The sequence below is a fragment of the Myxine glutinosa genome, chromosome 2, assembly GCF_964187855.1.
Source record: "Myxine glutinosa chromosome 2, kmMyxGlut1.1, whole genome shotgun sequence".
Classification (NCBI taxonomy): Eukaryota; Metazoa; Chordata; class Myxini; order Myxiniformes; family Myxinidae; genus Myxine; species Myxine glutinosa.
The window spans coordinates 87,851,689-87,877,290 of NC_136262.1; the positions used below are offsets into that span (position 1 = coordinate 87,851,689).

General features: G+C 41.9%; 1 protein-coding gene across 1 annotated transcript in view; it reads left to right on the forward strand.

Moving 5' to 3' along the window:
- Positions 1-21,939, forward strand: part of LOC137421619 (integrin alpha-11) — a 111,900-nt gene extending 89,961 nt beyond the window's left edge. The window contains exons 23-31 of the mRNA XM_068107848.2: positions 5,463-5,552; positions 6,491-6,593; positions 12,366-12,479; positions 16,773-16,883; positions 17,617-17,730; positions 17,842-17,937; positions 20,325-20,438; positions 20,652-20,746; positions 21,788-21,939. Coding sequence (XP_067963949.2) covers positions 5,463-5,552; positions 6,491-6,593; positions 12,366-12,479; positions 16,773-16,883; positions 17,617-17,730; positions 17,842-17,937; positions 20,325-20,438; positions 20,652-20,746; positions 21,788-21,791 — 841 coding nt within the window. The 3' untranslated portion in view covers positions 21,792-21,939. The remainder of the gene's footprint in view (positions 1-5,462; positions 5,553-6,490; positions 6,594-12,365; positions 12,480-16,772; positions 16,884-17,616; positions 17,731-17,841; positions 17,938-20,324; positions 20,439-20,651; positions 20,747-21,787) is intronic.
- Positions 21,940-25,602: the final 3,663 nt, after the last annotated feature.

The following is a 25,602-nucleotide window of genomic DNA, read 5'->3' on the forward strand; positions in this document are numbered from 1 at the left end:
TGTAGTGGGTTCTATGGTGCTTCACAGGGGGTAGAGGTCATTGGAATGGGTACAGCATCCTACTGCCAATATACACTAATTTATTGCATGGTTAGAATTTTTATTTGTTGAATGCTTAGAATTTTTTATACAGAATTCCAATAAAGAAATAATAGTACATATAATTCAAGAAGTTTGTTGTTAGTTGAAAAATTGAAGATTGTTATTCAACGACCGGGTTAGGTTCCTGGAAACGGCGCATTCGGCAAAACCGTGTTGCTCAAGCTTAAGACCATATGGGGTAAATGGCGATAGGGGAACGCGGCCACGGAATGTAACAAATATTTTGTCCGTTTTTTTTTGTAAATAAAAAACCCCAGAGAGAATACCGATACATGATGGTGTGAGCCGTCGCTTTCGAGGGATCTCTTCCCTTCATTGGCGTGCTCACGAAGCATTGTGCGATGGCTGTGTCAGTAAAAATGGGGAGTGAGCAGGTGAGCTGGTGCAAATGAAGGGAAAAACCTGCACAGCTATCCCTGTCCCACTCTCTATTCCTATGAGCATCGTTGGCTGCAGGTGCAGTTAATGCAACGTGAAGTCTGATGCACATACTGTCGGCGCAGCAGACTGGCCAGGTCGTTGGTATGATGACGGCTGCCCTTGATGTCCAAAGTGGACACAGCTGTCTGCAGATGCTGGGCAGTGATGCCTAAATTGAATTGGTGCAACCACTAACTTGCATGGGCACATTTATCCATGATGTAGCGCTGCCCAGGCTGACCTACAAGTGCGGTTTATTATCTGTGTGTCCTTCTCATAGCCTTAGCCTAAAGATGCTTTCCCCCACAAGGCAGTGGGGGTCCCTTACCCTGGACAAGAGGCCCACACCAGGTAGTCACCCAGATCCAGCTGAGCCCGGGACTCGTATAGGACATGGACGTCACTTCCTGGGGTAGCTGAAAAAACAGCCTATACATATACTGCATGTATATATTTGTAGGGTGGAGGTTGAGTTTGTATGGGAGGTAATTGTTTGAAGCCGGGGCATCAATGACCTCAATGTCCATTTAAGTGGATCGGTTTTATTAAAGTATAAAATGTAAACACTCTCCAACTTTTCAACGAGAGGATTTCTCCTCGGGAACTTGAGACACACCTTTGCACTTGTCGGCAGAGAAGCTTTCACACCAGCGTGGATCTTATCCTCCAACACTACACTCATCCCGCCAGGCAACTTGTCTAAAGTCACGATTTTCTCTAATAATGTGACAACCTTAATACGGGATTTATTCACACCACTTCCACTTGGGGAAGCTTGATGTTTCGATGCCATACTGTATTTAAGGGTACGATATGTGGCTAAATAACGTTGAGTTAAATAAATCTCCTGGCCATAAGATCACTCAACCGTGGTGCTAGGTAGACTGAAAACAGCGCGGATGGTAGAAAATGGCGGGAGATGTCACTTGTCCAAATGGCGTGGTTTCAAACCCGCATATAACCAAGATGTATGCACATTTGGGAATTAAGCGTCGCATTTATTTCCATGGGTATAAACGAATCCGTGTTGTGAAGACCCGCGTTGGACAAGGTATTACTGTATATTCGTTTCTTGAGTATGTTTATCTGTCTGAATGTCTGTCTGTCAGTTGCCTACAGGTCGCAATTTTGCTACAGGTCGCACTGATCTTCACAAAACCTAACCAACTGGTGTTGATAGTCAAAAGCTAGAAGCCTATTGTTTTTTTCAGGTCAAAAGGTCAAATGTATTGGTCACAGCAAGGTTATGGTTCCTGATATAATTTTTGAGACAACCTGGCACAGTCATTGTTGAGACTTCCGGTTTGCGTCACTATGCCATTCTCAACCAACGCTTTAAAATCAGTGGTTGGTCGATCACTTCCAGTCAGCCATTTTCCTAAGTGGTCAAGGTCAAAAATTTTGACTTCAAGGTCAATTGTCTAAAATCGTCAATTTCCATTCGATTGACTTGAAATTTGAACAGAATTTGCATATTGGGTCACTGTATTAGTTCACCAAAAATTCTGAACGATCAATTTATCCGTTTTGACATGTCAACAGTTTCCATGACAACAATTCCATCCCATTATGATTAAATAGGTCTGTGTGTATTTCATTATTGCCATATCTCAAAAGGGTTTCAAGATATCACATTGAAACCTTTGCTGCTTATTTCTACATATGTGTATTATGTGTGTAAGGTTTGGTCAAAATTATTCAGATGTCAAGTCAAGACCATCCGAAACATGTAAAACACCTATTAGGCCGCAGTTAAAAAAATGTGTTATGCATAACATTCAATGATGCAAAGCACTTGATAGGTCAAATTTTCGTAATTGCTGTTTCCATGGCAACAAACCAGCAACAACTCTGCTCACCTTCACTCCTTCATTCCTCTTTTCTCCCGCCTCTGGAACAAACTCCCTCACTCTCTTCAATCTCAAAAGCACAGTGCTAGGCCCTGTGCTTTTTCTGGTCTTTATCAATGATCTCTCCGACTCTCTGGAAAATCCTCTCTATCTCTTTGCTGATGACTCCACTCTCTGCCGCTCCATTCCTCTTCCCTCAGATCGGCAGTCTGCAGCCTCCTCACTCTCTGAAGACCTGGACAAAATCACAGACTGGTCAAACAAGTGGAACATGTCTTTCAATCCTGACAAATCTCACACTCTCACTATGTCTCTCCAAAAAGATCGACTGGACAACCCTCCCATCTACTTTCTCAACAATCCTCTCCAAGAAGTTCTGTCGCTCAAGCTTTTGGGTCTCACTATCTGCCATGATCTTTCTTGGGAAAACCACATTTCCAAGCTGGCCTCCAAAGCCAGTCGCCGACTGGGCATCCTCCGTCGTGCGAAGTCCTTCCTAGGCACACCTGAGCTCCTCACCACATACAAGGCTTTCATCCGCAGCTCAATGGAATACTGTTCTCCCCTATGGGCTGGTGCTCCTGCCTCACACCTAGCTCGGCTTCACGCTGTTGAAACCAAAGCTTTCAGAATCATTGGAATCTCCCGCGACGAAGCTATCTCTGAGGGCCTTTCACTCACTCACTCACCGCAGGCAGGTAGGTGGTCTTTCTGTCTTCTACCGACTCCTCTCCGGCCTTGCTCCCCCAGCTCTCTCTGTGCTCTGTCCCCCAAATATTCCTACAGGTCGCACAAGATCTGCCAGCAACCCTCTGATGGTTAAACTGCTGAAATCTCGGCTCTCTGCTCACCTTCACTCTTTCATTCCTCTTTTCTCCCGCCTCTGGAACAAACTCCCACACTCCCTTCAATCCCACTCCTCCCTCCAGGTCTTTAAAACAGCTGTTCACCACCATCTCTTATCCTCCCCCATCCAAAACCTTGATCTTTTCTACCCCCACTAATTCACCCCAGATCCACCTTGTTTGAAATTCCAACTTCTTTCCTGGAAGTCCTGGCAGTGTCCATATGCTTTATACCTCTCCCACCCCCCCTTCCCATGCCTCCCCCCCAAAGCCCTCTCCCTCCCAAAGATCTCTCGATGTCTCCATGTCTCTCGGTCCCTGCTCTCAAATGTTGTGTTTGTGTCCTTCCCCCTCTCTCCCCATCTTGTCTACCACTCCCGATGTTATTTGTTTTATGTGTCGGTTTGTCTTTCTGTGTGATTAATGTTCGCTCTTTCACGAGCCTCGATCTTGTATTTAAAAAAACCAAAAAAAAAACCCAGTCCTCCCTCCCGGTCTTTAAAACAGCTGTTCACCACCATCTCTTATCTTCCCCCATCCAAAACCTTGATCTTTTCTACCCCCGCTAACTTCACCCCAGATCCACTTTTTTGAAATACCAACATCTTTCCTGGAAGTCCTTGCAGTGTCCTTGTGTTTTATACTTCTCCCCCCTCCCCACCCCCTTCCCACGCCTCCTCCCCCCCAAGCCCTCTCCCTCTCACAGATCTCCCAATGTCCCTGTTTTCAAATGTTGTGTTTGTGTGCTTCCCCTTCCCTCCCCATCTTGTTTTACCGCTCCCCTCATTATATACTTTGTGTGTCTGTTTGATTTTTTTTGTGTGATAAATATTAGCTTTTTCACGAGCCTCGATCCTGTGTACAAAAAAAAACAAAAAACATTTTTCTCTTTGAATTGCCCAAGTATCGTGCTATGGACGACATCTTTCTTGTTTGTGTGTTTGTTTGTTTGCCTTCTATGCACTCCTGAACCGCTGGATGGAATGAGTTGAAAACTGGTAATTGTACTAAAGGGTTAGGGTTAGGGTTAGTTAGGTTAGGTTAGGGTTAGGGTTAGGGTTAGGGTTAGGGCATGGGAAGGTTTCGATGGGTAAGAAGTTCATAATCCCAGATGCCAAACCTGATTTACCACTGACAGTATTAGAGAACGAGAACAGCAAAACAGAGATGCTGAGCATGATGAACAGTGTGAAGATCAGCATGTCCAAAATAATAAAATTAATACTCCCGGAAGATGTGGGAGCTGGTATTACAAGTTATAATAAAATACACCATTGACATCATAGAACTGGGGGAATTAACCTATCCATCAGGACATTTATTTGCTCCTTTTAAGAAATCTTTAGATATTTTTGACTTTGGCAACCTCTTATTAATATATTTGTCAACCTTGTTAGCACCGCAAAATTAAATGTCCAAAATCCTCACTATTTACTCTACCATTTTCTGCTATCGTTTATTGGTACTTTAACACTTGTACGTACATATAACAAATAACTTAACACCATCAAAATCCAAAAAATCCCTTCTTGTCCCAAAAAAAATCCCATCAAATATCTTGAGGTCCCATATGTCCCATATGCTCAGAAACTCCTGTACACAGAAAAAGACAAATTAAGAAGTGTTTAGGACAGTTATGTAGAAGATAAGCTTGTTGGGTAATATCAATAAATGTAACGTGGGTTGTTATCTTGGTATCCTGCCAGGGAAGGGACATCACCAAGAAATAGTTATTGTAAGGCAAGGTTGAAGGCAAGAGAGCTAATAGTAGACCAATAATCACTCAGGTTGCCAATATAAAGAAGTGGGCTGGACTGACCTATGCGGAGTGTTTGAGGATAGCAGCCAAGATGAATCACTTGGAGACACATGGCAGCTATAAGCTCCTGAATGGAAATGACACCTGACCTGACACTCGAACATATTTTCCTGTGAGTTAGTCATGGTGCATCGTCCATTCATCTCCGTTAACAAGTTAAACCTCTCTGAAACCAATGAGAGGATTTTCATGAACATTGGCAGAAACTTTCCTTATGGCGATTTTTCCACCAAGTTTGTTTGAGATATCCCCCAACTGCAAAACATCCTCTTCGTCATCCTCTTATCTGGATTATTTATTTAATAATCTGTTTCTATGCTTGCTGAGAAGTGTGTCAACTACTATTGTTTTTATTTTAAAAAGCAGTTGTGATATTTGAGCTTCAGGTGAATAATCCAAGTTTTTTGCATTGCTTCAATTTCACAGTGACAGTGAAGAATCTCCAGAAACACAGAGTGATAATGCAGCCACCCTCTCGGTCTCTGTTCGATACCAGGCCGACTTGTTGTTCACAAGGTGCGCGGACTTATTCTGAATGTCCTTATTCTGTGTTTGCTGTACCTAAATTGCCAGCATGCAGGAAGAGTAAAATGTTATTAATGTATAAAGAAGTTTATTATTGTTATATATTTGGAAGTCTAATAAGCCAAGGCTGTCTCACACCTACCTCGTATCATGTAACTTGGTACCAGTCATACCATTTGTTAATATGGTAATAATAACTTCTTATTTTGCAGGGAACTAAGTCTTGTGGATGAGCTTATACATATATCCCATTCATGAGGAAAACATTGATGGACGTCAGTGTACCTTTACTTGAGTCTTCTTCTTCATTCGTATGCAGCACAAGGCTGCGTGGTAGCATCATTGGCCAAGGGTGCGGCCGTGCCACTGATGTTGATGCCTTCTGCCGGTTAGGGCAGGAATTTTGGAATTTGGACAAGCCGCCCGTGATAGTTCGCCTACTCTTAACAAAAGACACCATGGGATCTTTGACGTCCACCACCAAATGCTGGCAGATGGGACGTCGTTTAGCGTCCATCCGAGGGACGGAACACGCATTGATGAATCACACAGCTTGTGAAACATCAGGATGACAGTTTCTAGCTGGGTCGGGATTCAAACTCAGGCTAGACAGCTTGGAGGAGAGTGTGTGTACCTGTAGGCCATCCTGTCAACCCTTTACTTGTACAACAAGTATATTAGTAGACGATGAAGAAACACTTGGTATCTGGGATTTGAACATGGGTTCCTTGCATCACCATGAGCTAGGGTTTCAGATGGGGATGCTAAATGCCAACCCATACCAAGAAGCTGTAATTACACTTAATAATAGTAATTACAGTTAAGATTCTACAAACACTTTAAAGCCCAAATATTTATTGTAAACAAGTTACATTGACAACGTTCAGCCTGTGTCTGCAAAGCATTCTAATTTGATTGTTTTTCATCAGGGATTCTGACATCACGAGCTATGAAATCAATATGAGCAGCAAACCTCAAAAAACAATTTCTTCATTTGATAACATTGGATCAGAATTGAACTGCGACTTTCAGGTAATTTATTATTTCCGCTCGTAACTGCAGTTTGTTTGTCTGTTGGGATGCTGAACGGATGGTGGGTGGAGCTTTGATCGGTGGGTGGGGCATGGGTCGGTGGGTGGGGCTTTGGTCGGTGGGTGGGGTTTTCGTCAGTGGGTGTGGCTGTGTCAGGGTAGCTTGATTGAATGAATTTTTACTCACATTGATAAAAGGGTGCATGCTCCAGTAGATTGCTCCACAGAAGTGATGCATGTTTCTAATTTAATGCCGGCACAAAGATATGTCATATATTGTACATCTTCATTGTCATTTTTACGGTGTCGCCCATCGGGCAAAGCCATCTAGAACAGTGTTGTCCGTCTGTATGTATGTATGTATGTATGTATGTATGTATGTATGTATGTATGTATGTATGTATGTCCCCTCAAATGTATACCAATCAGAGCTGAGGATCTGGTCACATGACAGGGTGATGTGATTACGTCTGATGTCATTACCCAGTATGGCAGCCCACTCTCCACACACCGCCATTTTGATTTATATGCCGTTCATGCCGAACATGTCGAACCTGTCATATATCACAATCGCCATGCTCTACCTTTACGTTTTTCATTCAGTGTGAAGCACAAACAAACCGATTGTTAAAATGACCATTAAATATCGAAAGCATCGGCGTTACGGGTCTTCCAACAAAACTGTACATATAGGCCTGAGGCTTTATGCCTCATCTTCGGACAAATGAAGCCCAGGTTTCTTAATACAGTAGTGTATCATTTCAGTAGTATCATTTTCGTAATAATAATAATAATAATAATAATAATAATATAGTAAATATAACCATAACACTTTAATCCCAATGTCATGAATCGAAAGATAATGGATTGAAGTGGTGTATGGTGCATGATCAGTGATGAGCTTTGTTCGGCACTAATATTAATAATCGCAGAAGTAAGGAATTCGCCTTGGTTTTTTAATGGTAATATCATTTTCGAAATATAACGTTAATATTATAGTAAATCTAATCGTAACACTAATCCCTTCATAGTGACTGCAAACTTACTGGAAGTTAAAATATATCATTTTCTACATATTAAAGTAGCGGAAGTTTTGTGTCCGTTACGTCATTACGTTTTATGTCATTACGACGGTTGACCCCACCGACCGACATTTTAATTTACAAGTAGGCCAACACCTACCTGCTCACTACGAGAGCTGCAGAAAGGGTCATTCCTCTTTGGGGTATATAGATTACAGTCAATCTATGGTCGGGTCTCACATTGGGTGTGTTCATTTACCAAGGTTCTTGCGGAGAGATCGCCAAGTGGTTTTTTTTTTTTTTTTTTTTTTTTTTTGTATACAAGATCGAGGCTCGTGAAAGAGCGAACATTAATCACACAGAAAGACAAACCGACACATAAAACATATAACATCGGGAGCGGTAGACAAGATGGGGAGAGAGGGGGAAGGACACAAACACAACATTTGAGAGCAGGGACCGAGAGACATGGAGACATCGAGAGATCTGAGAGAGGGCGAGGGCTTTGGGGGGGGGGGGGGGGCATGGGAAGGGGGCGGTGGGAGAGGTATAAAACATATGGACACTGCCAGGACTTCCAGGAAAGAAGTTGGAATTTCAAACAAGGTGGATCTGGGGTGAATTAGCGGGGGTAGAAAAGATCAAGGTTTTGGATGGGGGAAGATAAGAGATGGTGGTGAACAGCTGTTTTAAAGACCTGGAGGGAGGAGTGGGATTGAAGGGAGTGAGGGAGTTTGTTCCAGAGGCGGGAGAAAAGAGGAATGAAAGAGTGAAGGTGAGCAGAGAGCCGAGATTTCGGCAGTTTAACCATCAGAGGGTTGCTGGCAGATCTTGTGCGACCTGTAGGAATATTTGGGGGACAGAGCACAGAGAGAGCTGGGGGAGCAAGGCCGGAGAGGAGTCGGTAGAAGACAGAAAGACCACCTACCTGCCTGCGGTGAGTGAGTGAAAGGCCCTCAGAGATAGCTTCATCGTGGGAGATTCCAATAATTCTGAAAGCTTTGGTTTCAACAGCGTGAAGCCGAGCTAGGTGTGAGGCAGGAGCACCGGCCCATAGGGGAGAACAGTATTCCATTGAGCTGCGGATGAAAGCCTTGTATGTGGTGAGGAGCTCAGGTGTGCAGAGGAAGGACTTCGCACGACGGAGGATGCCCAGTCGGCGACTGGCTTTGGAGGCCAGCTTGGATATGTGGTTTTCCCAAGAAAGATCATGGCAGATAGTGAGACCCAAAAGCTTGAGCGACAGAACTTCTTGGAGAGGATTGTTGAGAAAGTAGATGGGAGGGTTGTCCAGTCGATCTTTTCGGAGAGACATAGTAAGAGTGTGAGATTTGTCAGGATTGAAAGACATGTTCCACTTGTTTGACCAGTCTGTGATTTTGTCCAAGTCTTCAGAGAGTGAGGAGGCTGCAGACTGCCGATCTGAGGGAAGAGGTATGGAGCGGCAGAGAGTGGAGTCATCAGCAAAGAGAAAGAGAGGATTTTCAAGAGAGTCAGAGAGATCATTGATGAAGACCAGAAAAAGCACGGGGCCCAGAACACTGCCTTGGGGAACTCCAGCCTGAACAGGAAGAGGAGATGAGAGAAACCCATTCAGGGCCACACGTTGACGACGACTAGAGAGGAAGTCCGCCAGCCATGCGTGGAGATTTCCATGGATACCAAAGGAGGAGAGTTTGGTGAGCAGAGCGGGGTGCCAGACCGTGTCGAAGGCACGTGATATGTCGAGGGAGACAGCTCTAATTTCCTGTTTGGCATTGAGGACCTCCATCCATTGTTGAGACAGCAGAAGCAGCATGTCCAGAGTAGAGTGACCTGGTCTGAAACCAAATTGATGATCAGAGATCAAGCCATTGGAGAAGAGGAAAGATTTCATATCCAAAGCAATGATGGATTCCATGACTTTGCTGATAATTGGGAGAAGGCTGATTGGTCTGTAGTTGCTAGCATCTGTTTTTGCACCTTTTTTGTGCAAAGCGGTGATGTTGGCTGATTTCCAAGCAGATGGCAGTTGACCTTGAGCAAAAGAGAGGGTGAAGAGAACAGAGAGAGGGTGAGATAGAGCGGCAGAGCAGGATTTTAGGACCCGTGGGCTGATGCCGTCAGGTCCAGTTGCAGAATCAGAGTCGAGGGTTGACAGAAACTTTTCCACCTTGTCAGGAGGAAAGGACACGGAGTCCAGGAGCAGCAGGGTACGACTGGGTATGGTGGGTACAGAGAGGGATGGGTTTGGGACACAAGATTTAGAGGCAAACACAGAGTTGAGGCATTCAGCTTTTTCACATGCGGAGTCAGCTGTGTAGCTGTTTGAGGTAAGGGAGGGGATGGAGGGGGAACAAACACCAGAAACCGATTTGACCAGACGCCACCAGGATTTGGAAGAGGGAGACAGATAAGAGAGTTCGGTCTTGAGAACGGAGAGATATTGTTTCCTGGCTCTCCTGAGGGTGGACACACACTTGTTTCAGGCTTTGTGAAAGGAGAAGCTCGAATGCTTTGAGAGCATTCGAAAAGCACTCCAGAAACAAAGCTCGAATGCTTTGTTTAAGCATTCGAGCAAGCACTCCATTCAAAACAAGGCAAGCTGCTTGGTAAATTGGCTTGGCTTGGCAAGCACTAACTAGCTGCTTGGTAAAAGAGCACACCTCCATCCCTTGTGGGGTATATAGATTACAGTAGATTTTCGCTCAGTTCTGTAAGTAAAACTTACGTCATGGATGTCGGGATTCCTCCAAATTTCTTTGTTTAATGTTATAAGCAGCATTAACGACTGTTTGAAAAGCTAATCATATGTGTTTGTGGTTTATAATATTTTACAAGCCCGGCTACGCCGCTGTTAGACTTTTGGTCTTGTTTTAATTCACTTTTCTTGTACCCTTCCTGTGTTGACTGCGTTCTCCTTTTAATATACCATATAAAATGCCATTTTTTTCAATATAGATAAATATTCTGGCCAATTCTGGTTGGTGTGGCAGATCTGACTCAGCTAGATTTTTTTCATCATACTAAAATACGCAATTTGGCGTCTGTCTGTCTGTCTGTCTGATGATTTTTTGCCCGCAATACATTCCGTCATTACTTATCCAATCTCAACCCAACTTGACAGGATGACGAAGGGTTACACAATGAAGGTTGTAGTGCATTCATTTGCCCCGCTCCCCAAGGGTTTTTTTTCCCGCCATTGCCAACAATGGGGTTATGTGTTGAGGTATATATCCATGTTAAGTTAGCTCTATCATGGCGTTTTTCCAAAGCCGCTTCTAATAACAAAACGAATGGTAATAGCATAATATTAATGTTATTACAAAACAATATTAATACTAATAATATCCCACCTCCCGAAGGTGTTTTTCCTCCTTGAACAAACGTCGAGTCAATGTTTATAAATAGCTTATCATGGCGTTTTCATGGGAGAAACGGCCCAATGGGGCCTCCACCAGAAGTAAAAATATTATAAACCACAAACACGTATGATTAGCTTTTTAAACAGTCGCTACTGCTGTTTATAACACTAAACAAAGAAATTTGGAGGAATCCCGACATCAGTGAAGTAACTTTTACTCATAGAACTGAGTGAAGATCTCCTGTAATCTAGATTATACCCCACAAGGGTTGGGTTAATAACATGACCCTTCATGCCGCTAATGTGGGGTTTTTGTAGCAAACTTTTGAAACTTGCTCCTGCTGTTTAACACGAAACTGAAAGGGAGGAAACCCGGGTTGTGCTTATTTGCCAAGCCAGCCGTTCCTTAACGGTTTTGAATGGCGTGCTTGCTCGAATGCTTAAACCACTTGGTGCTCTCTCCACAAGAAACTTGGTAAATGAACACACACCCAATGTTCTTGAGACCCGACCATAGATCGACTGTAATCTATATACCCCAAAGAGGAATGACCATTCCTGCCGCTCCCGTAGTGAGCAGGTGTACTAGTTTCATAAAATAAGACAATCGCTGCATTTTTTACAGACATCTGCAGAAAAGATATCTTGTCACTATTGATTTTCATCACAGAAATCGTTCATCGTTCCTTGCTGATAAAAAACGATATTTCAAAGTAAAAGATAATTATTTTTTCTGTTCTATTTACATGTATAATACCCACTAATGCTACGGCCCAAATCCATCCATCCTACCACCTACCAGTTTCGTGGTTGTCCCTGCCAAAATATAGCCAGACTTGTGACTTGGCCCAAAAAATTAATAATTTTGTGTGACTTGTCCCGAGTGAACTCGACACCAAATCTCTGTAGTGCGGAAGAGGTATCCAGCTCATGGAGGAAATTCTGCAAATATCGGTTCCATAACAAAAACATTAGAATACAATTGGAAAATCAAGATGACATTCAAACTCGGCCAAACAGCCAACTCCTTCTCATCCAAATGCTCAGAATGCGATTCCAACTCCTCATCTCCATTGGATTGATATGACATCATTGCCTCTGATGTAGAATACTACAAACATTTTCTTATGAATGCAGGTAACTCACCACCTTTGGCAACTCATTTTATCTGCATTCATCCTCCCTGCACCATGTCAAATAAAATAAAGTAATGTAATTCAATATTCTGACCTTTGATTTGGTGTTTTATGGAGTTTTAAAGAAATGTTTTCAACTTATCTTGCCCTGGACACACTGATATATACATTGCATCCGTTCACATTGCCCCAAGAAGTGTGTGCACACCTGGTATAGAAAGTGACTTTTGCATTTAACCATTTCTCTTGCATCTTTGTTTTTGCTGTTGCAGATACAAAATGATGGATTATCCTTGACAGAAGATCTATATCTGAAAATTGATGTACCATATCAATCAAAGCAAAATAGCTACCTTCTATACCTGACCAAATTACATACATATCCGGTATGCTTTCTTTCACTCTGTGCTGCACCATTATTCCCCTCTCAATTCCCCCTATAGGGATATCTGTATTCAGATGTATGTGTGTGTGTCGTTGATTTTGTGTGTGTGTGTGTGTGTGTGTGTGTGTTTGTGTGTGTTTGTGTGCATGTGCGTGCGCATGCAAGTTGCTGTTGTGGACTGCTATCTCCACATGTGGGTGGATTTCAGAAGATGGGACGGAGACCTAGTAGGTCTTAAAGTATCTACCTAAGCTTGTGTGTGTGTGTTTTATGAAATTTCCATATTTATATATATATATATATATATACATATATATATATATATATATATATATATATATATATATGTGTGTGTGTGTGTGTGTGTGTGTGTGTGTGTGTGTGTGTGTGTGTGTATGTATGTATGTGTGTCTCTGTTTATCTGTGTTTTTACAAAAATGGCTTTCAATAAATGCTTAATAGTATCCAACACTGCAAGGCAATGTTTTGTGCTCTTATGAGCATATCTCTAGTTAAAGATTGCATTTTAGAGTCGTTTCGTTGCTTTGCCTTTTGTTTCACAAGCCTGGTGGATTGTTTTCCCATGCAGTCTGGGTTTGTGAGGCAGCTGTTTGACTCATGTCCTAATCTGTGCAGTCACATGCAGAAAAAGAAAGCCAATCTAGCAGGCGAGAGTAAGGGTGGATTTTGCATCATTCATTCTGGATTATCCTTTATTATGACCTGACCAAATTACATACACTAGCAGCCCACCTTTGGTGGGCAATGTGCTGCAGCACAGTCTTGGAAATGCACTCTATAATTTTTGTCATTTTTGAAAGAAATTTTATTAATCACAACATATCATACTCCATATCATGATAGAGTTGTTTTGTAATACCGGCTACCATCAAAGGTGGGGCTATTTCCGCTATGTCAATTTTGGAATTTCAGTGACATCCATGTTTGCTCCATTGTAGTTTGATTTCAAGTATCCAAGTGGCACTTCACTTGTAATGACCTTTTTGAAGCTCTATGAATAAGTTCAGAGGATTAATGTAAGAGTTTAGAAGAAGTTGCATGGTGGTGGAGTTGGGTTTTTATAAGCATTCTGCAATTTAAAAAAACATTATTTCGATGCCCATTTGTCTGGATATAATAATGTTTTGTCACCAACGGAAATCGGCTGATGCAGCACATCGGTCCATGACCCTTCACCCCCTCGCCCCCATCTTCCAGGTTTCCCCTAATTTTTTCCTTTGCCCATCCATCCTTCATATAACTGATTGCATTATCTCTCTTATCGGTGGATTGTGTAATGTGTATCTTAAATATTTCATAACATAAATGTAGATCAATTGTTTTTATTATTTGTCCTCCATGATGGTCCTTCATGGTTAAAGAAAGGTTATGACTATACAGCATTTTAAAACATTTCCGATGTATGAGTAGTGGTCATTCTTTGGTTATGTTGAATGTGATGATTTTCATTGCAAACTTTTCCGGCATTGTACTCGCACACCTAAATCTCATCACCTGTTACAACCTTCTGTAGATGTCTGAACACTTTTGGCTGATTCATTGGAGAGCCACAATGTCTGGCGGGTAATTCATTGGTGAAACACCAGCGCAGTCATCTTCGGAACCTTCCAATCACCCCTTTTAGGATGAGCACTCCTGAAATAATGAAGATGACTTTAGGAAAAAAATCTGCACCTTGTTGCAGAATGTCTCTGTCTGGAACAATAATCTGAAACTATACTATATTCGAAACTATACTATGAGCTTTCTGGACTCCAGACCAGGCTCTGGTGGGTTAAACGGGTTTTAGGAGCGCTCAACCGTCCCTCTTCCCTCAGAGCATATTTCTGGTGTGAGCAGTAATTCTATTTGTCTGAAGGCCTTTGAGCTTCTGCATAACCAGATGACATAGCCCGATCTAAGGGCTGTTTTGGATGCAGTGTCAATAATAATCTTCCTCTTTCCTTTTGGAATGCCTGAAAGGGCAAGGCATTTGCTGAAAGATGTATTGTAAAATCCTCTACTACCTATTTTTACTGGAATGTAGTTTACAGAACATCCTCCCTGTTCACAATCAGCTACCAGGTCTTCGTATTTTCCTTTCTTTCTGGCATATGCATTGGCCAGGTTATCCTCCATCGGGACTGTCAATTCAATAATGATGACATTCTTAGTTCCTGCCGAATAGATGGTGATATCAGGCCGTTTGGCAGTTTCCATAATTTGTGGAGGGAACACTATTGGCTTATGGTCCTCATCCATCAGAAACATCCAATTATTAGCCTTCTTTATGATGTCCTGTGTTTCTACCTGTGGAAGTGGCAGGGCTGGGTTCCTGTAGGATGTACCATCAGCTGTACGGAATGCAATGGTGGGAATGGAGTTTGGCTTTGATAGAATAATTGTCTTCTTATTTGCATCTTTGATATAAGGAGCCAGGCCTGATGCAATCGCTCTTAGGGTTTGGTCATGGCACCAGTTGTATCTTCCATTTTGGAGCGAGTAGCTGCACCCATTTAAGATGTGGAGCAGATGTGGAGCTGCACCCATTTAAGATGTGCAACGCCCTAGAAATGGTGGTCATGGCACAGTTGACACAGTCCAAGGTTGGTTTTTCCCCACAATCTTAGGTTGGCTGGGGAAGGGAGTTGGTCGTGGATAGCATTGATGTGGAATGACAGCAGTTTCGGTGTCCATACATAGAGGAGTTTCTTCCATGATGTATCGGTCTGTATGGCAGAATCCCATCTCAACCACTGCCCTTATTTAGCACATCCATACAGGTAGACCAACATGTCTTCCTCGTCGATATCCTTTACCAAATTAGTGAGGCATTTCCTGTGTTCACTTCTGGTCATGTCTCTTATCAGCTTTTGATTTTTCATGTAGCCGAAGCCTGCGCGGTCAGTTTGACCTCTGCACATCTCATTCAGGATAAGTTGTCGCTCCTTCCGTTCTACCTCTTTCACACCATTCCACACCTAGCCTTGTTTTTCTTTGTTTCTAAGCACTCTCTGTGCAGTGTTTTTTATTTACATTGTTTTCTTATTTATTTAATTTAAGCAATATTCTCGTGCATTACTGCAGATACGTATATACAACCCGAAAATACTACCCTTATGATAATCTCCCTGTGATAGGTGTTACAGTATATGTATATAACTATTACCTTTTTTATTGTTGCTATGATCCGGTTATAAGTGTTATTGTAACAAAAAGCCATTCATCCACGAGAGGTTGAGCTACTCACTTTCCGGTGTGGTCAGCCAGCTTGATCAGCTGGGGATGATAAAAAAAAGGATAAAAAACAGTTCCATTTTGTGGTTGTTTTGAAAATACAAACTTTGTTTTTGTTCACACGAACCAACAGTTTATTTAAAGTAGCACACAGCTAGTGCATAATTAACATTGCGATTATATTTTGATATAGATATCGAGATCTTGTTTTAAAAGAAACTTTGTTGTTGCATCTTCATTCAGGCCAAAGTTTTCGCATTGTTTATACACAGCGGTGAGTCTCCGTTTGTATATCTTGCAGTTTGTTTGCAGTGACCTAATTGTAGTTTCTTTGATATTCCATCGTTACTTTGTTCACAGGCTTCAAATTAGATATGATGAAAAAAATAGCTGGTTTATTTGGTGCTCCCTCTGTGTCCAAAACTCAATTCCAGATTCATGTTTCACATACTTTGTTAATTTGTCCATTTTATTTCTACAGGGTCTAAGGCTCATGGTGGAGCTGTAACAGAAATCACACCTACACACATGTAGACAGATATGTGAGACAATACTGGACTTGACTTCAGACAAATCTTTTGGAGGAAGTTTGGAGGAAGTGCTGTCACTTCCCAGAGCACACTAGGTACCAGCGACGCTATCTTTATGACGTCGCTTTTCTCTCCGCACTCAGTGGACCAATTAAGTCGGGTTTTCCGCCTCCTCATGGATGCCAACCTATGGTGTTTGTCAGTGCTCTATCCTATAATTGCTGAGCATCAAGCGAGGTAGCAGTATGTACCATTTCAAAAAATGTTTTTGGTATGACCAAGCCAGGGTAAGAATCAAACTGCCGACCTCTCAAACTCAGAGATGACGCATTCTCTAAAACGTATGATATCCTTGTGAATAAAAAGTAAATTTTAATTGTTTTAGCCCTTCATCTATGAAATAAGTCACAATTTACAGAACTATTGTCCTTGCACTTATTATTTAATGCAGTTTTCAATCCCCCAACCCCACCCAATCCTTATTACCCATAATTATTATACCTTTCTGTTTTGTGTGCCCTTTACAGACAAACGAAGTTCTGTGTAACTCTAGTGCCGCTGTGGACCCATTGCACATTGCTTCACACCCGTTCAGCATTGATTACGTCACAGAAGACTTCAGCAACATTCCTAATCTTGTAATTAATCCTTACTATGATTCACGGACCGGTGTTTGTTTGTTTGTGTGTTTGTTTGTAGCGTACCTCCTCCTACAGTTCTGGCCCGATTACATCCAGACTTGCTCTATATGATCAGCATGATCCCAGTTGGTGTTTCGGGGTGTTTTATCTTTGCTGGTGGTCTTCGGGGGGGGGGGGGGGGGAGGAGAAAGGGGAAGGACCACAAATTCTCTTAGTAAATGTGTATCTTGTAGTAACCCCCTTCAGGTGGGAGAGGGTATTACAAGTCACAAACCTTCACAGTAAAGTGTTCCTGTCCCCACGTTTTCCAAGGCAGTGGTGTGTTTTGAATTATATGCAGTAGGCATGTTTTTGCTTCATACATGTAACCCGGGTTATTTTATTTTATTTTCGGGAGTGATTGGGGGAGATGTCAGTTGCCTATACACCACCCAAATAAAGGTATGTGTCAGAAGAACGTGTTGCATGCTTAGAACAAGATCCCCCACAGGGTGGGTACTCTGCTAGTAATTACAAAAATGCACGATTTACACTTTTTTGAGTGATTTTTAATGTTGAAATGTTAATAGAAAAGATGAAAAATGTTTTATTCTTGTTGGGTACTGTTGGACAGTCCATGGAGCCAGCACAAATTTCAAGATAGTTTCTCGTTTAATACACAATGCAAATTCCCCACAGGTGAACAGCGAAATTGCCGTAGATAACTTTTGACATGTTCCCTGTTCTGCAGACTTGTCAAACAGCCAAGTGCATGCAAGTCCTCTGCCGTATACCAACGTTGGCCAAACGTCAAGCTGTGGGCATCTCCATGCAGTTCCGTCTGTGGAACGGAACATTTCACCAGGTGGCCGTCGCACAAAGTTATTGAAACGGTGGAATGATTTCTCATTGGGAAATGTTTTCAATTTTCACTCCATGTGTTGTTTTTCATTTGGGAACCTGTTTTCGTTTCCAGGCCACATTTAAGACGTTGAGCCTGATAACATCTGCTCACCTGGAATTGGCTGCCAACTCCCTCATTGTCATACCTGACAATGGAAGAGAGAGAACCGTACGTTGTGTTTCGGAAGTTGTGCGTTATGTCTGGAATTGTTTGATTGGCATTTAGTATCCGAAACGATTACAGTATTAATTATTATTATATTGAGTCCAACAACTAACACATCTCCGTCATGTCTATGAATGCCATATTCCACATGGTGGTGGCAAACTTAGTATTATTGTGAAACATAAATGTGTTGCTTAGCATGGTGTATCAGTCATGGAATGCTTTTGGCCTATATTGGAGGTAGGAAGTTCCATTACCTTTGTTGTCATTAATAAAATTTCATCCTGATATGTCATACACCTTGACATATACTTTCCAAACCCAAATAGCCCATTCTCTGGATAGAGTGGGAATCTTCCCTGGACGCACACGGTTATACCCTCCCACACATGACATAGTGTTACATAACAATAATTTTCACTTCAAAACGGACTTCAAAGAGGTATGTGGTGAGTACAAGTCTGAGTACTGCAGTTTGTAACATTCTTGCACCACCCAGAAGTGATGCATATGCACAGTTTGAACTTTGTATCTGTTCCCCTTTACATGTGTAGGTACTTAGGTATGCCAGCTATAACATCGTGTGTACTTACTTGGGGGTCCTCAGACTGCTACAGCAATCTCTAAGCAACCCCACACCAACGTGACATGTGTACTGGTATTAGGATGATCTAATACCAGTACACATGTGTGCACAGATAGATACGGATTCAAATTTGACATTGAGCACGGGATCTGTCTGACGGGATCCCTGTGCCATGCCCCCGCCTATACTACAGTGATGTGTACACAGCCAGACGAGCTTGGCTTGGTTAGGGTATTCCACATATTCCCCAGGCCATAATCCTATTTCTAGGAGAATCCAGGAATTCCTTAAATTTATGACAAGCCCATTTGGCAAGTATGGTACTGATTTATCACCCACCATATGATATATCCTTCACTGATGATAATCAGATTATTGACAGTATAAAACATCAAAATGAATTACTTGAGATGAGGGAATTGTTTTTCTTGATACTTTTTTCAAAATTCAACCCTCCTTCCTCGCATCTTGCATCACCTTGATCCTTATTGCAATACGTAGATGGACCCCCGGCTGCTAAATTAGTACTTTACAATTAGTGTGTTCTAAATGTTTGGAACAGCTACTTTTGAGATATTGAAAAGAATGGATGGTAAGTAATGATTGTTGGAATTCAACCAGAATGGGGTTAGTGAAAGAGGACGTGAATCCTGGAGGAGCTTTGGAGAGTCTGTGGGTTAATATAACATTGGGGGGTGGACCAGAGGAAAGGCAGTAAAAATAGAGAAACCAGTGACCTGTCTGTGATGTGATAGCGGCAGACCTAGTGCTCCGCACCACAGGACATACCAATAATGAAATTCCATGTAATTCAGGAGAGATAGATGTTTTGCTGTGGAACCAGCCTATAATGAAGAGCACTACTCCATATCAAGTATTTGTAGGCTATTGGTCGTTCTCATTTTTCAAGGAATGACTTTGAGCAATGGGTGCTGCCCAATCTGTAGCTGACGTTAAAGGACAACTTGGTGATATACTGTAGTCGACCCATGAGTGGTCATGGCTGATGGTAAGGCCTAGACGTGGATGTGACTGAACCTCTTCCAGTGGCTGACTTGTTCCACTTCGTTTGTATGCAGCACATACAAAATGTGGGTCCTATTATTTACTGGAGATGCAGTTGTGCCGCTGATGCAATTCCTTCTGTAGATTTGAGAAGGAATTTGGATTTTGCCCAGGGTGCCAGCGATAACTCGGCTACTCTTCGCGAAGGACACCATGGGATCTTTAATGTTGGCAGACGGGACGTCCAGTTTAATGTCCATCCATGGTAAACACATTGATGCCTCACCCTGTCTGCGAAACCCCAGGATGACAGTTTATAGGCTGGACAAAAGTTTATTAAGACAGTTTATCAAACCCAGGCTTGACAGCTCAGTGGTGACCGTGAGTACCTGTAGGCCATCCTGCCAGCCCAGTGGGGAGAGGTAAGTGAGGGTTAATGAGGATAAGAAAGATCATGGGAAGTGGGTACAGGATGATCTCAGAAGGTGGGCACTGACAATCAAAACGTCAGAGGGAAGCGTGGAATTGAACAAACTGAGAAAGAAACATTAATGTTGAGAGGTCTTTGGCTATGATGCAGGTTGCTTATGAAATATGCAAACTTTGTTATGACAGTTTCTCTCATAAGTATATAAGATTTTTGCATACAGTACATGTGTTTTTAATTTGTCCATTTTTTATCGGCATAACGCATGAATGAGCCAAAAACAATATGTTTTCTCATTCATCGCTTCATCTATTTGATATTCCAGTGTAGTGTGTGCTCTTGGTTTAACGTGGTGTGTGTCTGTGGGTGAAGGTGTCTGTGCAGATTGTCAAAAGGGAGGAGGCCGTGATCTCAGTCGGAATTATTATCGGAAGCATTATCGGAGGAATGCTTTTACTCGCACTGGTGATTTTTGTTTTGTGGAAGGTGAGGACTTTGTTAAATTCTCCTGCACATGTAGCTATCCAAAAAACGATTGCAGATTTCTCAATGGTGCAGCCTGGTGTGATTAATACGATGCGCCATTTTATGTGGGCCCATCACCCAATTCAGACACTATTAACTAGCACAGCTCTTGCATGTTGGCCTAATCTCGCGGATTTGTTGTGTCACGAGGCTTTTTGAATGTTTCCGACACAGGTGAACTTTTTCCACCGACCGTACCAGTTACTCATGCAGGAGGAACCAGCAGACCAAGGAGAAGACAATCCTCTCAATTTTACCGAGGACCAGCTGTAAGCTCCAGCTTCTGGTGGAGGAATTTTTTCGAATTTTAATGACTTGCACTTCGTGCCCATGTTTGAATGCTGGCTGACAATCCTGTCTCGTCCCTCCTTGGCTTGTACAAAAGAAAAAGGAATGCTGAATCACGGTTCACTGCAGGGGCAGCCATTATGCACGACGTTAGATTCCCCATAGTAAGGAACATTCATCCTATAACATTTTGGTATAACGAATGGCACTTTTGGTGGACAATCCCATTTTACTAAACGAATTTCAACTTAATATATAACAAGCAGTGAAATTTAGAGTTTCATTTTATTAAATTATCAAACACTTTTGACACGTTGCCGGGAAGTCGCGTAAACCCCACTTATGGCAGTTCGTTTCGAACTATTATGGCAAAACTGGCACTGCAGGCCGAACAGTGTACGATAAAGTGTATAATTTTTTTGTCGGTGGTCAGGGTGGTATTTCGCATTTTTGGGCCCTGAATGCTAGAGGACACCTTTTTTTGAGGTATTTGGGTAAGTGAGGGGCTAGGTGGGAGGAGGTCCCGGTATAACTGATTTTTGATAACCAAACAGTCCGCAGAACGTAACTTCATTTAAAGAGAGCATACTGTATATACAAGCGCTATCACATGTTTGACTCAAGGTTGTAAATGTCATTGTTATCTCCGCCTGAGACTGCAGGATTTTTTTTTTTTAAAGCTTCAAGCGATGGTGTAGGTACTCTCCATGCATCGTCTAATTCTCGGGAGCACAAATAACGTTTTTATTTGTACAGTGAAAACCCAGTTCGTAGTCATAATATGACATCCCCGTACTTTAGACGTAACAATTCAGCCGCTGTTTCCGCATCACCTCAAATAAATGGAATCTGGTCCACAGGATCACTCATCCTACCAATTACTCATTTAATGGCTCGGCCATATTTACATTACTGAAAGAAACTTTGGCAGCGTAAGTTTTGAGTCTTTGTTCAATGCACTGATTTTCTTTGTACAATCACTTACCATTTCCTGAATTTTTTTATTGCCAATGTTTGCAAAGGTAGTTGGCTTTTGACAGAACGTGCCTGCATGAAGTTCCTTACCTTACACCACCGGAGGGGCTTCTGCTTACTGTGAGAAGAATTGATGATGTAGAAATAGACTGAATATGTATGACGTGTTCAAACTACTGAATTACACAATTATATTTTCCATCTGATACCATCCTTTCATCAACAACTTACATCTGTGTGTCTGTGTGTGTGTGTGTGTGTGTGTGTGTGTGTGTGTGTGTGTGTGTCTCCCTCATTCTATTCCTATTTCTAAGTGTTTTTTTTACCAGTGTTTCTATTTTCACCACTATTTACATCATTGTTTTTTGTTTCCAGATTGTAACCACTATTTGGCATTTGCCTTCGGGGCTATTGACCTACCATGTATGCAAAGTATGGTGGAAGGGACATCGAACTGACAGAAATAAAGTTGAGCAAAGGACTGGTGGGTTGGGTTAAGAGTATGTAGAAGAGTTCTAAAGGTGATGACAAGGGGATCTGATAGAAATGTTTAAGATAATGAAGGCTATAGGCAAAATAAGTGTAGTGTAAGTTTTCAGCAGAATAGACAGTGACAGGAAGAGGGGGCCACAGGTTGAGAATATAAAAGAGAAGAGGTAGTAGGGTGGTCTTTAACTCAGAGAGTGGTGAATGTGTGGTACGGTCTTCCTGCAAGGGTACTGGCAGAAGAAACGGTAGATAAGTTTAAATTTGAGTTGAATTAGATACCTAGTAGCATTGGGGATAGAGAGGTACATGGATATTGGCAAAACTGGTAGTGTGGATAGGTTAGGTGTTGATGGGTGATTGTATACATGTGTCGTGATTGTGTCTGTGAGAGGGCCTCGTTACAAGTTTAATATGTTGTCGGTGTTTGTTCGTTCCTCGCCCTATATCCCTGTCCCTACCGCCTCTTCCCTCTTCCCCCCGAAAACACCCTTCTGATGTCCTTGTCCTCTCTCCCACCCCTAGTAAATTAAATCAATGTGGTGCTAATAAACTGCAGGCATTGTGGGCCAGATGGCATCCTCCTGTGTCCGAGTTCCCCGTATTAAGGTGGCGAGAGAGTGGGAGGAGAAGTTTTTTATATGCCGACATTTTGCATACACAATAGGTAGATGGCCCTTGATCAGCAACTTTGTGTTGCTGGTTAAATTGGCCAATCAAGAGAGAGAACGAGAGAGAGAGAGCGAGAGAGAACAATCAATGAACTTCCTTGTTTTAATGCCAAAGTTCATGTACTCCAGCTTAAGCAATCTATGTTTTGTCTCAACTTTCTTAAATTAAAGAAAGGCCACAGCTAGGATTTGTTTTATTTTTTCCATTTTTTAGTAAAGTACAAGCATATCATTAAAATTGGTTGTTGATTTTAGCTTTTACATTTGTATATTGATCATTGTACACTTTTGCGATACAGGCCTCAAACCTTTATTCATTTCACAGAACATTAAGTTTCATCGCGCGGTTCAAAACGGATGACGCAATTGTGTCTTCCTTCGATTGTAATGACGCACTGGAACTCCAATACTTTGCATTATTTTTGGTGATGGAAGCTAACAATCAATTATTTAAATACCAATTGTTTTGGATCATTTTAAAGCATCGCTTTGCACTTTGGAGTTGGGTAAATCACTGGTTTGCTGTTATATTACCGTTAAACAAATAACAGCTTGTTACGAACTACAACACCAGCACAAGAAGGATGCATCACTCACTGTGTGACTTTTTATAGAATTGACATTTGTTTCAATAAAATATTCCTTTTGTATTTGAAATAAGAGCATTTTGATTTTGTTTTGAGCTTTCTATCGCTTAATACTTGCAAAGCATTAACCACTTTTCAAGTTCAAATGTTCGAAAACATTTCTTCAGGGAAATAGAAGTACCGTAATCCCTGGATTTACTGCCCTCACTCAAGTATGAAACCACTATGCCTGGAATTGATTGTAAAGGAAATCTACTGCGCTTTTATTGGTCAAAGAGGTAAAAACACATCGAAGGTCTATTAAAACCATTGGAGGCAAATTCATATTATTAGAGCTCTGCGTCCATTCCAATGTACAAATATGCAGTGTTTTGTCTTAACCCGATTGTTTAGTTTTTCCCCCTGTCTGTTTGTCTGTCTGTCTGTGAGCAGGATATCTCAAAACGTGGTGGACGGATTCAGACGGAACTTGGTGGACAGGTTGGGTGTGTGACAAGGAAGAATGATTCAATTTTGGTGAAGATCCGAATCTGGATCCTATAAAAAATTTTTAAAGTGATTCTTCACCGTTGAATGATACTGTATGTTCAGTGAATGATACGCCAAAAGCGATAAATACCACGATATCTTAAAAAGTTGTGGACGACTTATGACAAAACTAGTTGGATGAGTTGGTTAGGTGACAAGAACAAGCTGATTAGATTTTGTTTCAGGCCTTGATGCAGTTCTGGCCTATCTGTGGGATAGAAAATGTAAACTGTTCAACCTGGCGGAGGTATGCGCTCTACCGAGTGCCGTTGTAGTTTTTCATGTGCTTGATGAATGAGTACTTTTGATTTTGTTATTGTGAGTCCCATCTCCCACATCCGAGCCAGTTTTCAGTAGTTCGATGCTATGTACACTCTACTTCCCACGTCTCAGCAGTTTCTTATTCTGTAATCAAAATTGAGGCTCATGGAAGAGCCATGACACAGCGGTAAGTGAGGAAATACACCAACAGCCAGGTAGAAGGACATTTGGAGGAATAGTTGGTGATGGGGAAAATGCTGGATACAAGCTCTAGCTCTAGCACAAGTAAAGGGCTGAAAAGAACAGCAAGGAAAAACTAGAATTGGCTTGGAGAAGGTTAATGAGGGTAGAAAAAATCATGGATATTGATGGGGGTGTTGAACAGCTGTCTTGAAGCCCTGGAGTAGAAGATGGGATTGAACCGACTGAAGAAGTTCCACAGGTGAACGAAAGAGTGGAGGGGAGCAGTGAGCCTGGATTTTGGGAGTTTCATCAGAAGGGGTTGTTTGGCAGAACATTTGTGACCTGGAGGGACGTTGAGAGGTGACAGCGCATGAAAAAGACAAAGGGTGCAAGACCACTAGGGAGGTGGTAGAGGATACTCGCCAGCAAACTGTTTGGTGGCCTTTCTACAGGGTGTCCACAAAGTCGCACATCATAGGAAATTTTTTAATTGATTATTTATCATAGGAAATTCTATTATTTAATTCAACAATTAGCCTGGATATGTTGAAGAACATTCAGAGAAACCTGCTTTTCCATTTACAAACCTGTTTTGAGATTGGTGGGACACACTTCGAACAACTGATGTCGCCAAACTTACAAATAAATGTTTTGCCGATGATGCATGACTTTGTGGATACCCTGTATTTTTTTTGTTAAAGAAGGTTAAAGGTAAATTACGAGCAGTGTTTTATAAGTTGTACAAAGAAGATACTTCGCAATACTCCAAGACATGCCAACACTTTAATTGTTTTATTTTTCAATAGATAGTACTGTTTATGCAATTCATAAGACAATGTGTAAATGTTTTTGTTATTTCTAAATATGTGTGGTTATACTTTTTTCTTGGCATGTCTTGGACCATCGATGAGTAAGTACCCTTATGGGACATTATGCCTCACCCCACATCTCGCTGCGTGATTTACGCTCTCTGCTGCTGAATCTTCCGCAGATGATGAGAAATAGTCTGAAATTTCTCAACGCATCCAGTTTGCAAGGAACATGTCTGTTCGCGAGTGGTTTTGTGGTGGGACTTTATGCAGCCATCGGTGGTGTTGTGCCAACATGGGAAGCAATCTGTCAGGCAAATTTGACGAGCGTAGGCAC